Raw genomic sequence first — 12,430 nt, 5'->3', positions numbered from 1 at the left:
TTAGCCCCGTCAATCACTTGAGCTGCTACACAGCTAATTAATTAAGTTACATGCCTGAGAAACGGGAGCTCTGTCATGGCTGTTTGGTTACACACAGCAGCATCAGAACCGACAGGGCGATAAACGGCCATGAACTGCCAGCCGCTAAGCTCAGGAGGATGGTAATGCGCATCAGCAGGACCAAAAAAACCAAAACAAAACGTAAACATGCCCGCTTGTGGAAAAGTATACATGAATAGGCAATGTGCATCGGATGTGGGCGCGCGCCTCCATACTGTCTGTGTGGAGTCAGTTGATGGGCAGTTCTCCTCCACTCCACTGTCTCTCTGTGGATTCATGTTGAAGGTCAAAGAGAAGCACTTGGCCTCTCTCTGAAGTGAACAGGATTTTGCTAAGTGAGTGAGAGAGAAAGGAAAATAGAGAGTCTAAAGTGGTCTAACAGAAGTAAAAAAAAAAGTGAGGCAAAGTGCTTCAGACGACAGACGAGAAGAGAAAATGGAGGACGAGGGTGCCGACAAAGGACTGTCACAGTTACAGTCAAGAGTGAAACCAGCAAGTTTCTTTCATTGTCCTTTTATTTGAAGAATAAAAAAAAAAATCATAAAAGTAGCTAATAATAGTTCACCCACTTCTACAGGCTGCTGTAAATATTCATGATGTAAATTCAGGAACTATATGCAATACTGGCGTTATATTTACATAAACTTTAAAAAAAAACTGCTCCTCAAGAACTTTTGTTTACAGTATATATGAGGTTGATTATGTACCTCTTCTTTCTTATTAGCATTTTATCATTTCTGGGTAATAAGGAGAGTGACAGGTTGACTGATGGGGAGAGAAAGCGAGAGGCACAGAGGAGAGAATTGGAGATTTGCTAGGTGAGAAACAGCGAGAGAATGAAAAGGCAATGAGGAGGAAATATCAGTTATCGCTGCGGAGGGAGCTCAGGGCTCCTTTACCCTCCCTCCATCCGCTCACACTCGGGATGAATGGCTTGTTATATTATGCCTGCCAGCATTTCCTTTTCTAAAGTCACCACCGGAGACACAATACCTCTTCATACCTCACACAACACTCATTATGCTCACAATATACTGCATGTCAGTCAGTAATATAAAGCCATTTTAAGATTCATTCTTGTGCAGTTATAGGTCTGTAAATGAAGCAATTTAAAATAAAACTGTGTCAAGTGATCATGATTAATCTTTTTTTTTTGCCAATCCACAGTTAAACCATTGTATGTTTCACATTGTGTTCCTACACAACGCTATGAAGTATTAAGTAGCTGATGTTGATTGAAAAGATTATAAAAGAAACGCATGATATCTAGTAGTGGAGCAGACCAGAATAGGTTTCATCTAATATATCTGATGATTTCATTTGTCATTTTGTCGCCTCTGTGCACCTGTCTGCAGCTGGACCTCTGGTATGTGATCCTGAATGGAGCAGTTGAGATCAGCCACCCTGAAGGAAGAATGGAAAGCCTTTGTATGGGCAACAGCTTCGGCATCTCGCCCTCGCTGGACAAACAGTACATGAACGGAGAAGTTCGCACAAAGGGGGATGACTGCCAGGTAAAGACGGCGAATAAAGACAGAAATGAAAGCGCTCTTTGTTGAGCTGCGCGGTGCAAGAGGTTGATAAAGCCTCAGTGTGACAAAAGGGTTGCGGGACTACTTGTTGTCGCAGTTTAGAAAAAGACTGCAGACACATGTTTCCCTTAAAAAGCAGAGTCACTCTCTGCGTACACTGACATTTGGCCGACTCCTGTGTGTGTCACAGTGAAGCTAGGAACTATGTTGACTTCATTTTGTAAGACAAAGAAATCTTATATTGAGACTGTTACTTTCATAATTGCGAATATGTTTTTAATGACCATTATTTGATACATACAGAAGGACATGTTTTCTTATTTTAACCTTGCTCCACTTATCCTTACTGTGTAAAATGTATGCAAAGTGAAGTCTTGTTTTCATTTCTTCTTTTGACAATGGAGCAGAGGGTTGCAGCCACAACAAAATAGTTGCATCTGAATTTCCTATTTATAGTTCATTCTTTATAAAAGTTAAAATTTTGATTACTGTAGTTGTTCTACTTTTAGAAAAGGTTTAAAATACAGAATCTTAGTTGTGAAGAAAGTCACAGGCTTAATATGCATTTTCATTGTGCGCTTCATTTCTCGGATCATTTATGGTCTAGTAGGTTTCTAAAGCAAACCAAGTCTTAATATAGAGAGCTGAGGTGAAAAGTAAAAGAGGCCTCGCAGCCCTTCTGTCAATGCTGCCCAGTTCCTCCCCTGCGCACATCATTTCCTGTCTTTAAGTACAGAGGAAGTTGCAGAGGTAGAGTCTGGTGAAGCAAATGCAGAAATTGATGATTTAGTCAAGGGAGGCACAGCAAGTGACAGCGTTTGAGGGCAAAGTCATGTCTTAGCGCGTTCTGCTCAGCGTCGTATAATGGGAGGTTAGTTTAGCTCTGGTGTCCAACTGTAGTAAAGGATGCTTCTGCGAAATGGCAAGTTGAGGTGATTTTGGACCACCACAGGTGCTTCAATTTGATCAGGTTTAGTGCAGCAAAAGAACAGTGTTGTTGGACGTTGCTTTCTTCACCCGTCCGTCCCTCCCATGCCGCTCTCTGCCAACCGTCATCATGCTTCTTGTGTGCTGTTGTCTGAGTACCCGAACGTGGTGCAGAGCAATGTTGTGCTCTACTACAAGTTCATCCGCTGTCCACATGTCATCCTCGACCAGTTCGTCTGCATCGCCCAGGAGGACTACTGGCGCATCCTCAACCATGTGGAGAAAAACACGCACAAGGTGGAGGAGGAAGGGGAGATCGTGATGGTGAAGGAGCACCGTGAGCTGGACCGCAGCGGAACCAGGAAGGGACACATTGTCATCAAGGTTTGTGATTTCGACTGTTGAAGTGCAGAGCTGTTAGACTTTAAAGAAGAGGAATGTGAAGAGGGTTTAAAGGGGGAGGTTTTTAGCTGTTTTGAAGAGTCCACTGAAATTTGTTTGGATTCCAAGGTTTCCCCTTTAACCTCAAATAAAGATTTATAAAGTGAAACGTTATTAGTATCTCTACAAAGTGTGAAATTATTGCAGACAATAAAGTGAAGATGCAAGCTTTTTAAGGTTCAAAGTCAAGCTAGACTGGTGTTTTTTGCCTTCTTGTAATTAACGCAATAGCAAAATACATTTAACCTTGTCCAAGAACATGTTCTAATCAAGATGAGACAGGAAAAGACCCCCAGAAGGCTTATTGTCCAAGGTTAAGGTTAAGCTAATAAGCATGGCTAATCTCACCCTAAGCTGGGGTTAACATGACTAACTTCTTAAATCAGGAATTCAAGTTTTGCTTCGCTTGGTTTTTCATTATTATCAACTTAATACACTGAAATGTTTCGATTTGATTTGAGCATCACTTCATTGTGAACTGACCATTCCCTCACATGCAGTGTCTCGCGAAAGCATCCGTGCAGCCGCCCGTTGTTCTTCGTTGATCGTTAGGAAGCACCGTTAGCACTATTAGTGTTTGCTGGAGCATTTTCTTGTACGCTACATTGCAGTGCGTTCCAAAGCCTTTTGATCCTTTCCCCCGAATCTCCAGAGGCGGCCAGGTATTGATCGGATAATGGGCCTGAATGATTCTCTTGGCTGCTGCTCCGAGGAAAGCTGTTGGCTCTAAAAACACATCCAGTGGAGATGAGTCAATTCACAAGTGTTAGCATTTCCGCTTCTGTTTTTGGCTTTGTTCTTTTTGTGTCAGACAAAAGTGGATGCCTTTCTAGTTTCTGTTCCCCGTCAAGTGAATCGTTTCCCCCAGAAACCTTCGGCTGTGGTGACACTAACAAACTCGGCAAAACGAGAACAGTGGAGTTTATGCGTGTTCAACGCTTTATATCTGCTACTTATGCATAAAAATTCCGCTGGACGTAGAAATCATGAATTCATGTATTTAATTTACATACAAATCACAGCAACGATACCTCTGCAGTAAAACCTTGTGTTTGCTCTTGTAGACGAGCTATTGTGTGCGTGTCTGTCTTTGTGACATTGATGGGTGACTGACAGCTCAGTTCAATAGCTTCATCTTTAGAGTTTATGTCCTTGTCACTTTTATGATTAATGTTGAAATAATTTATTCAAATTGGTGTGTGCGTGTGCTCTTGTGTTGCTTCGAGTGAGCGTATGTCGTTATGGATTATGTGTGCCCTTGTGTGATTTCAGCTGTCTTGCATGTGTGTGTGTGTGTATAAGAGTGTGCAGTCTGCGCTGCATGCCTTTCTCAGAGTGTACTTATGTTAGTATATTTTTCACCCTAGGGAACCCCCGAGCGTCTGATCATGCATCTTGTGGAGGAACCGTCGGTGGTGGACCCCACCTACATCGAAGACTTTCTGCTGACCTACAGGACCTTCCTGTCGAGTCCCATGGAGGTCGGCAAGAAACTGCTGGAGTGGTTCCAGGTGGACAACCTCCGAGACACGGTCAGTCTGTGTGTATGTCTACACGTAAGGCTACCTCTGCAACAATGTTTATCAGGATTAACGCTCAGTTTTAGGGTGCAGATTACAATTTTGTTAGGTTAGGTGCTAAGAGCTGGGCTTAGGCTTTTAGTTATGATGGTTAAAGTTGCATGGGTAAAGAGAAATGGAAAAGTTTGGGATATGTATGTGTTGTGGTGAGAGAGGACGTGAAAGGTCAAGCAGGATAGTTCGCTGGGACGGGAATGTTAAGCGACTTGAGTGTTGCAAGGTAGAAAAGCATTGCATTAAGTCAAAACTACTTACATTCATTCATATCATTGTACAGTACGTGTGCAGTTTTAAATTGTGTTTCTTATGCTCCAGTAAGCACTCCTGATGTTTTGTATTCATGCATGTTGTTGGAAATTTATGTGCCGTGCTGCTCACATGCCGATCAATACAGGTTCAGCTAGCTCAGCTGTCCTTGAGCCCGGTAGTGATTTGTTCATGCCTGACGCGTCCATTGTCCATAACTGCTTTAACCTAAGATTAGTCTTGTACTGTCAATAGTCTTTATGTGGTTGTCATTCAGGCTTATAATCTTCAGCCCCATTAAATAGGATCTAATCCTGTACAGAACAGCCAGGGAGAAAGTCACAAAATGTGTAAAGAGAAAAGATGGCATGAAAAAACCAAAGAAAAGGAGGAAATGGAGTGTGTTCATTGATTGATGCTCTGTGTTGATGCATCGGCTGTTGCTCTGACCTTTTTTAAAGGTTAGGACAACGTTCCCAGCACTGTAAATTTGCAGAAATGATTGTTTCCCCAGTGCCTTTTGGTTATTTTTTTTCTTGTAATTATTGTAGCACAAAATTAGGCAGTCAACTAGTGTTTTTAAAGGTTTCCTCTGCAGCCATGCACAAGGTCATTAAATAGCTTCCCTGCTGTTTCTCATGTGTAGCTAACTACTATGGAGTTTTTCTCCCCAAACAGAAAGACACATGGATGTATAACTGGCTTGAATAAAAACAAAATCTGACCCTCTGAGCTGCATTTTACTAAAGCAACAGTGACATTATTTAGCAAGTTATCTTTAACCACTGAGAAATATTTCACACAGGCAGCTTTGACATTATGCTGCCTATACTTAAAAGCACTCATGTTAAAGAGCATTTAGTCTGCTAAAGTGTCCTTGAGCAAATTAGCGGCACCCAAACACCTGCAAGGTAGTTAAATACGACTTCTGACCCGACACCAACGTGATAAATACTCTGCAAGTGCTCTCAACAGATGATTTATCAAAGCAGCTTATACTCGAACAGTGCAAGGCCTGTGAAGAAATGAAGAGTGAAGTTAAATAGTTACAGGAACTCTGTATGCTTTGTCTCTCCGCTGAATAAAGCTGTCTTTGCGTTTCACAGGTAACAAGAATAGTGCTGCTGTGGGTCAACAACCACTTCAATGACTTCGAGGGTGACCCGGCTATGACACGCTTCCTGGAGGAGTTTGAGAAACATCTGGAGGCCACAGTAAGATCAGATAACGATCTAAACTTAGTTTTACCTTAAGCCCACCTGAGTTTAGTCACCATGTTATTCACAAAATTATATTATCTGTTTTACCTGTTGAATCTCTGCAACCACATGTTTCTTCTACAACATAATTCTAATGTTTAATGTTATCCTAATGTCTTGTGCACTTTATTTTATTGTTTTATTTCCCGTATTCATCTCAAGGTTGAAGGGAGTGGCTGCATTGGAATTTTGCAGTCATATGTTTTATTGTGGTTATGCTGTGATTGCGTAGTTGTTTTTGAAAATGCCAGCAAAGTATGTTTCATAAACCAAATTCATCAGAACTCTAGCACAGCTTTACACCTGTATTTATCATTGTATTATAACTACTTTAAATTACAAAACAGCAAAATACCCATTAGACAAACCCACACTCTACATCTGTGTTATTATTTGTATTCTACATGAAAAAATATGATATGCAAGTAATTTTTGCATCCAAAACTACACAGCGGACCTCAGGCGACACAGGCAAAAGAAATACAAGGTTCTTTAAGTTCAGAATTTTCTGCTCTTTCCTTTCAGAAAATGAAAGGCCATTTGAGGCTGCTGAACATAGCATGTGCGGCCAAGGCTAAGTGGAGGCAGATCACTCTGCAGAAGGCATCCAGGGAGTCACAGCTCCACTTCAGTGTGCAGGGAGGCAGCGAGAGAGGATTCGGCATCTTTGTTGAGTCGGTGGAAGAAGGAAGCAAGGCTGCAGAGGCCGGACTCAAACGGGGAGATCAGGTGAGAGCACATCATGTGGTAAAATGCAGAGTGGTACCACATGACACGGCGCTATCTGTGTTTTTGTGAGGTATTGCTGTTATAATGCTGATTTGTGTTGACAATCAGCAATCTTTCATGTTTTTTTTTATGAAAAGCAGAGATTTAGAAAAACATTTAAACAGTACAAATACCTGAGCATTACTACATTGCTATCCGTTGATACTGTACACACCCTTAGATTTAAATCAATCCCTAATTAAACAGCTATAAAGAGAATCATCAGGGCTCTTTATCCAACCACTTCTTAGAGGAATGTCTTGCATAAAATTACATCATCATATTTTCCCTGTGATAGAAGAAAATGTACTTCAGATCAACTCATCATCAAAACTGTGTGCTGTCGTAAAAATAGAACTTCAACATAAGGTTTACTGTCATGCTAGAGTCAGCTTCCTAAGAGGAGTACTGGTCTTTAACCACGTTTCACTGTGAGGTTTTCGGTTGTAGTGTCTCATGATCTGATCAGTCCAGTTGTTACAAGGTCAGCACTTTAATATCATGTGACATTGTGGTTAAACTACAGTAGTGGAATACACAAAATGTTCCCGTAGATGTGCAGAGCTAAGCTGGACTTTTAGTCAGTGCACTCTAGCCCATAAATGACAAACAGAAAACATGCTTAGACAGTTCTGTGCATTTATGAAACTTGAAATGTTTACACAAATATTACATTTTATATTCAGACCTTGTTATGTCACTGCAAAGCGCGTTCAAGCTACAACAAGCTACTCAGATGCTTCAGTGACAAAAAATGCACCATCTCTCTTCAGTGAAATCCAGTGGTCGTTCATCACCAGGGTGTAGTGAGACATTGTGTTGACGGCATCACACTTTCGTATTAGGTTTCGAGATTTGTTAGTGTTTAGGGAATGGAAAAAGGAACCAGACATTGTGAAGTGAGCTCTTTTAAGATAATCTGCTCTTTAGCTCACATGACCTTTTACTGGGTTAAAAATTCACCTCTCAGCACAACAAAAACATGGTCACAAAGGTCAGCTGGGGGTTGAAGTTTGAACTGCAATCAAATCACAGTTCATTAGTACACTAATTTTGATGGCGCTTGAGAGGATCTGTAAGAAGTAATGTGAATATATTCTATGCTTGTGACTGTCACAGATTGTTCTGTTGTATGTGCGATCAAACTGAACTTCTGGTGGATACAGTGACTCGTTATCCTGCCTGGTTAACTTTTGAGTTACTACTTTGTGACTGTACTCATCTTGCTTGCATTTATTGTCTTTGGTCTGGACTGTGTGGGCTTCCTGTTGTCACAGTTCATATATTTTTGTTCCTGTGTTAAATGTGTTGCAGTGAGTAAGCAGTTAAACACAAGTTATCTTGATGTACAACTGGTTGTTGTGAATGTTAGTGAAGGACATACAGTTAAAAAGATCTAAAAAGCTCTTAGTTGTGTGGCAGTCAGTGTAGTCAGTGTGATCAACTGCTGTCCCGTTTGTGATCTCAAAAATTCTTTACTGCCTTATATGGGAGATTCTGTTTTTAAATTAATATTTTAACTACTGCAAACAGATTTATGTGACAAGCTGCTTAACAACCACACTGAGCTGCACAGATCCTTTTTTTGTGTCATTTAGAAAGGACAGGAACTACATTGTTTATCATTTTTATTTTTAGTAAACTGCTAAAAGATATACAGAGTCAAGACAATCAAGAATAATAACATGACAGACAAACCAGAATGCAACTTATGTGTTTCAGATTTCAGTCAAGTCAGGATCTAAATTCTAGTTTGAGGAGAATTCCATGAGTTTTTTGCTTTTTTTCCCCTACTAAGTAAACGCCTTGATTTGATTTTGTCATTTCATCTGTCTCAGATCATGGAGATCAATGGTCAGAACTTCGAAAACATCTCCTTCTCCAAAGCTGTTGACATCCTGAGGAATAACACCCACCTTTCCCTCACTGTCAAAACCAACATATTTGGTGAGTCAAGCCACACAATAAGTCACAGATCGCAAAATGCAACAAACACTACATATCAGACAGAAGCCGATCAACTTCCTCTCTGTGTCTCCATCCATCAAGTCTTCAAAGAGCTCCTCAGCAGGATCCTGCACGAGAAGAAGAACGGCGGCCCTCACATTCCCAAGATCCAGGAGAAAAAGGGCAATCGCTTCTCCATCCCCGACCTTCCTGGAGACATGGAGTTCCCCACAGACCACAAAAGCACCCGGAAAATGAAGGCCAACACTGTGTCTGGAGGACGCAACAAGATCAGGAAGATGCTGGAGAAGACGCGCTTCAGTATACTTCCACCCAAACCATTCAGGTAAGAGGAATTATTTAAACACTGCTGCTTGCGTGGCACTGTACCCAGCTGTGCTTAAATGAGGACCAAATGGATTATTAGTGCTTCACTTTAAATGGGTTGTTAAAATTGTGCATATTGAATTGAATGCATAACAGTTAGTGTGTTTCAGTAATCACGTATGACATAAGGGAACAACTTTCTATCAGGTCCAGCTGAAAAGCACCACAGACTGCAGAAAGGTTTTAAATATTGACATAAATTATGCTAATTAAATGTGATAATTAGTTCTAAATGCAACATGGCATGAACTGAATGTCAGAAAGATTTACAGCAGGGCTTTATAAGATTAGTGAGCTCAGGTGGATTTACTTGAATCTGAGACCTCTTCTATAAAAGCAGCTCTAGAACAAGTTGGTCTCCTCTCTTAATTGAATCAATCCACTGCCTCTCCATCAGTTTTTCTTGTAGAAAATATTGGAGGAATGAGCAGAAATCTAGCCTTCTAGCTTTTTGACTGAACCAAGCCACTCTGTTGCACCGCAGAAAGTGATAGAGAAGCACATTTTACCCTTCCTCTTTCAGCTGGTCTGACTCGGAAATCGAGCAATTTCACCCTCACTATTTATACCACTCGGCCACATTTACTGCAAAGTGGTGGCTCACAGTCCATCCCAGTTGAAGCTCTGGTTAAAGAAACCCTTGCTGTGAAAATGTGGTATTCACTTTTGCACTTACTTTTTAACTTGTGGTTCTCAGAGATGCAAAAACTCTTTCTGCTCATTCACTTATCTCTTGCTGCTGTAATTTAGATAGGCTGCGGGCAAGTCGCAAAAACGTAAAAAGGCATCATCATCATCATCATCATCATCATCATCATCATCATCATCATCATCATCATCATATAACCATTGTTAAGTGTCATCCATAACCAGCCATTGTACTGGCAGCATCTGGAGCAATTGTGCAGATGAGACTCACATTCAATATTCCACCCGTCGCGTGCTGATACAGAGTTGATTTCATTTCATCATTTCATGCCTCTCAAGGCCTCATTTAACTCCATACTGTGTCAGTGCTGGAGAGAGAGGACGCTGTTCTCGCCATGTTAATTGCAGAGCCAACTCACTCAACGTAAACTCACTCGCGCGCATCCACAGACACTACAGTGCATGTCCACATCCTCTCGTTTCTATCAGTTTGCAGCTCAGCTGTGATTACGTCCACAAAGCAGCACAGTTTGCACGAAGACCGAATGCGCTGTGTCTCATAATGCGACATGCCATCGTGCGACTATTGATCCGGTTTGGTGCACAGCTTCCAAAAGGTTCTCTGCTGCGTTCTATCCATCAACCAAACAAGGACTTTCATTGTTTTGTGTTGTGATTTAGATTTTTTTTTTTTTGGGGCTGGTTGGCACAATTCAAACGAGTCTTTGGTTCAAAGGAATTGACGGCTGATTAAAGGGACTGAAGATGAGACGGGTGATTTGGGTCAATCAGGTCTCATCATCGGTGTCTGCTGGGGGATGAAACTCTGAGGGGGAGGCAGTTTTGTGAAGTTGTATGCTGTGTGTGTGTGTTTAGAAAGGTACAGGCTGTTCCGAAGAGTGTATTTCTGAAGCATTTTTAGGTACACACACACACACACACACACACACACACACACACACATTGTATTTACTGTCATTTTAAGGACATATTGGCTCACACAAGGATGAAAACCGTGACCACCGTTGCTATGGTGCTCTGTCTTTCTCATAAATGCGACATTTCAATGCTTTTGCTCACTTTTTTAAACATCCGCACAGATAAATTAAGCCAGATAACCTTGCTTAACAACTTATACTGCTTTTCAGTTGCTCTTGCCCTGGTAGCACGCTTTGAAACCAAACGTCACTGCTGCTGCTGCTTCTGTCTGTTCTTGGCTGACATTGTACTCCACTTCAGATCAGGATTTTATATGACAAGGGCACGCTGGCAATAAACAAGTTGCTTTTCTGCCAAATGAAGATGTCCGGCTCTGTGTGCTTACCTTTATACACATCCTATATCATCCAGCCCAGTTGATTTATATTCCACAGATTGGAAAGCAATAGACAGAGGTTTTAGCCTCTAGTCTGTTTGTCTCAGAAGTCTGGCTGATTTAGTGAGATGAAGATAAACCCCGTAACTCTCCATGTGTCATGACAGCATTTTCATTCTCCCTACTTCTTTGTGATACAGATACATATGCTAACGCATGATGTGTACCACAATAATTAGTGTGCATCCCTGCATTCATCGTACATGGCATTAACATTTTACTGCAAACTGCTCCAAAACTGCTGCCGCTCCACTTGCCATAAGTATTGTTTAGGAAATTATTACTCTGTTACAATTGTTGATGCGACTGAACAGCCAATAGAAAGTCCAGGGTTTTCTTCTGTTACTTGTCTATGTCACCATGTAACACGTTTGTGTTATTATTTTCTCGCTTGGACTCACTACCTATACTTATAGATCTGGGGTCACAGTATGTAACCAACAAGTTTTTTTCCAAATCTGACCAATCAGAGCGCACCAGGCTTCTTTAAGGAGGACCTTAAAGACACAGGTACTAAAATGGACCATTTTAGACAGAAGATAAGAAGAACTACACATGAGGAAAAGTGTTGGGCTTTTTTTTTAGCATTAAAGCATGTAAACATATTGTAGTAGACCCCCCAAAAAATAGCATTATGAACCTGTAAATGTGCAGAATAAAGGCTCTTTAATGCAGCATTATTAATGGAAACTTAATGCTGTTGGGTGGAAATTTGAATTTGAATTTGAATGCAACGGTCTACTCTTTTCTAATCATTCTAATTTATGTTCATGTTGGAGTTCTTTAATAGCTTGTTAACCTGGAGCGTCCCGCAATCCAAATTTACAAAACATGATGCTGGTGTTTATTTTCTTTAGTATTTGCATACAGAGTTTTATCGACATCTTCAGATTAATAGAAGAATCCCAGTAGAGCACAGCAAGTAGCAGACCAACCAACACACTGCTGACCATTCAAGATGTGTTCATGACCAAGACACAGTGGTCATGTGGTAAAGAAGGGCATGACTGCAACTACTTTTAATGACTAACATTTATCTCCTTTTTTTTTTTTTTTTTAACTTTTTGCTGCCTGTCTGTGTTTTGTGATAGTCAACTAAATAACTTGTGGCTTTGAGCTGCTGGTTACACAAAACAAGACACTGCAAGATATTGATTCCTCGGAAACTGTGATAGGTATTTGTCATGCTTCTTTAACATTTAAAATGCGCCTGTCTGACATTTTATACAACAGACAGTTCAACAATTTTTTCAAGAAATT

At 40.9% G+C, this 12,430-nt stretch overlaps 1 protein-coding gene across 5 annotated transcripts in view; it reads left to right on the top strand.

The window, feature by feature from the left end:
• rapgef6 (Rap guanine nucleotide exchange factor (GEF) 6) overlaps positions 1-12,430 on the top strand; it is a 163,925-nt gene that overhangs the window by 115,019 nt on the left and 36,476 nt on the right. For all 5 annotated transcript variants that reach the window (XM_008290747.1, XM_008290746.1, XM_008290748.1 and 2 more), the window contains 7 exons: positions 1,416-1,574; positions 2,751-2,903; positions 4,328-4,492; positions 5,893-6,000; positions 6,571-6,774; positions 8,652-8,760; positions 8,863-9,106. In XM_008290747.1, coding sequence (XP_008288969.1) covers positions 1,416-1,574; positions 2,751-2,903; positions 4,328-4,492; positions 5,893-6,000; positions 6,571-6,774; positions 8,652-8,760; positions 8,863-9,106 — 1,142 coding nt within the window. The remainder of the gene's footprint in view (positions 1-1,415; positions 1,575-2,750; positions 2,904-4,327; positions 4,493-5,892; positions 6,001-6,570; positions 6,775-8,651; positions 8,761-8,862; positions 9,107-12,430) is intronic.

This window comes from Stegastes partitus, unplaced genomic scaffold (assembly GCF_000690725.1).
Source record: "Stegastes partitus isolate 25-593 unplaced genomic scaffold, Stegastes_partitus-1.0.2 Scaffold693, whole genome shotgun sequence".
NCBI classification, from domain to species: Eukaryota; Metazoa; Chordata; class Actinopteri; family Pomacentridae; genus Stegastes; species Stegastes partitus.
The sequence above is the reverse complement of the archived record's forward strand: the minus strand, read 5'-3'. Positions and strand labels throughout refer to the sequence as shown.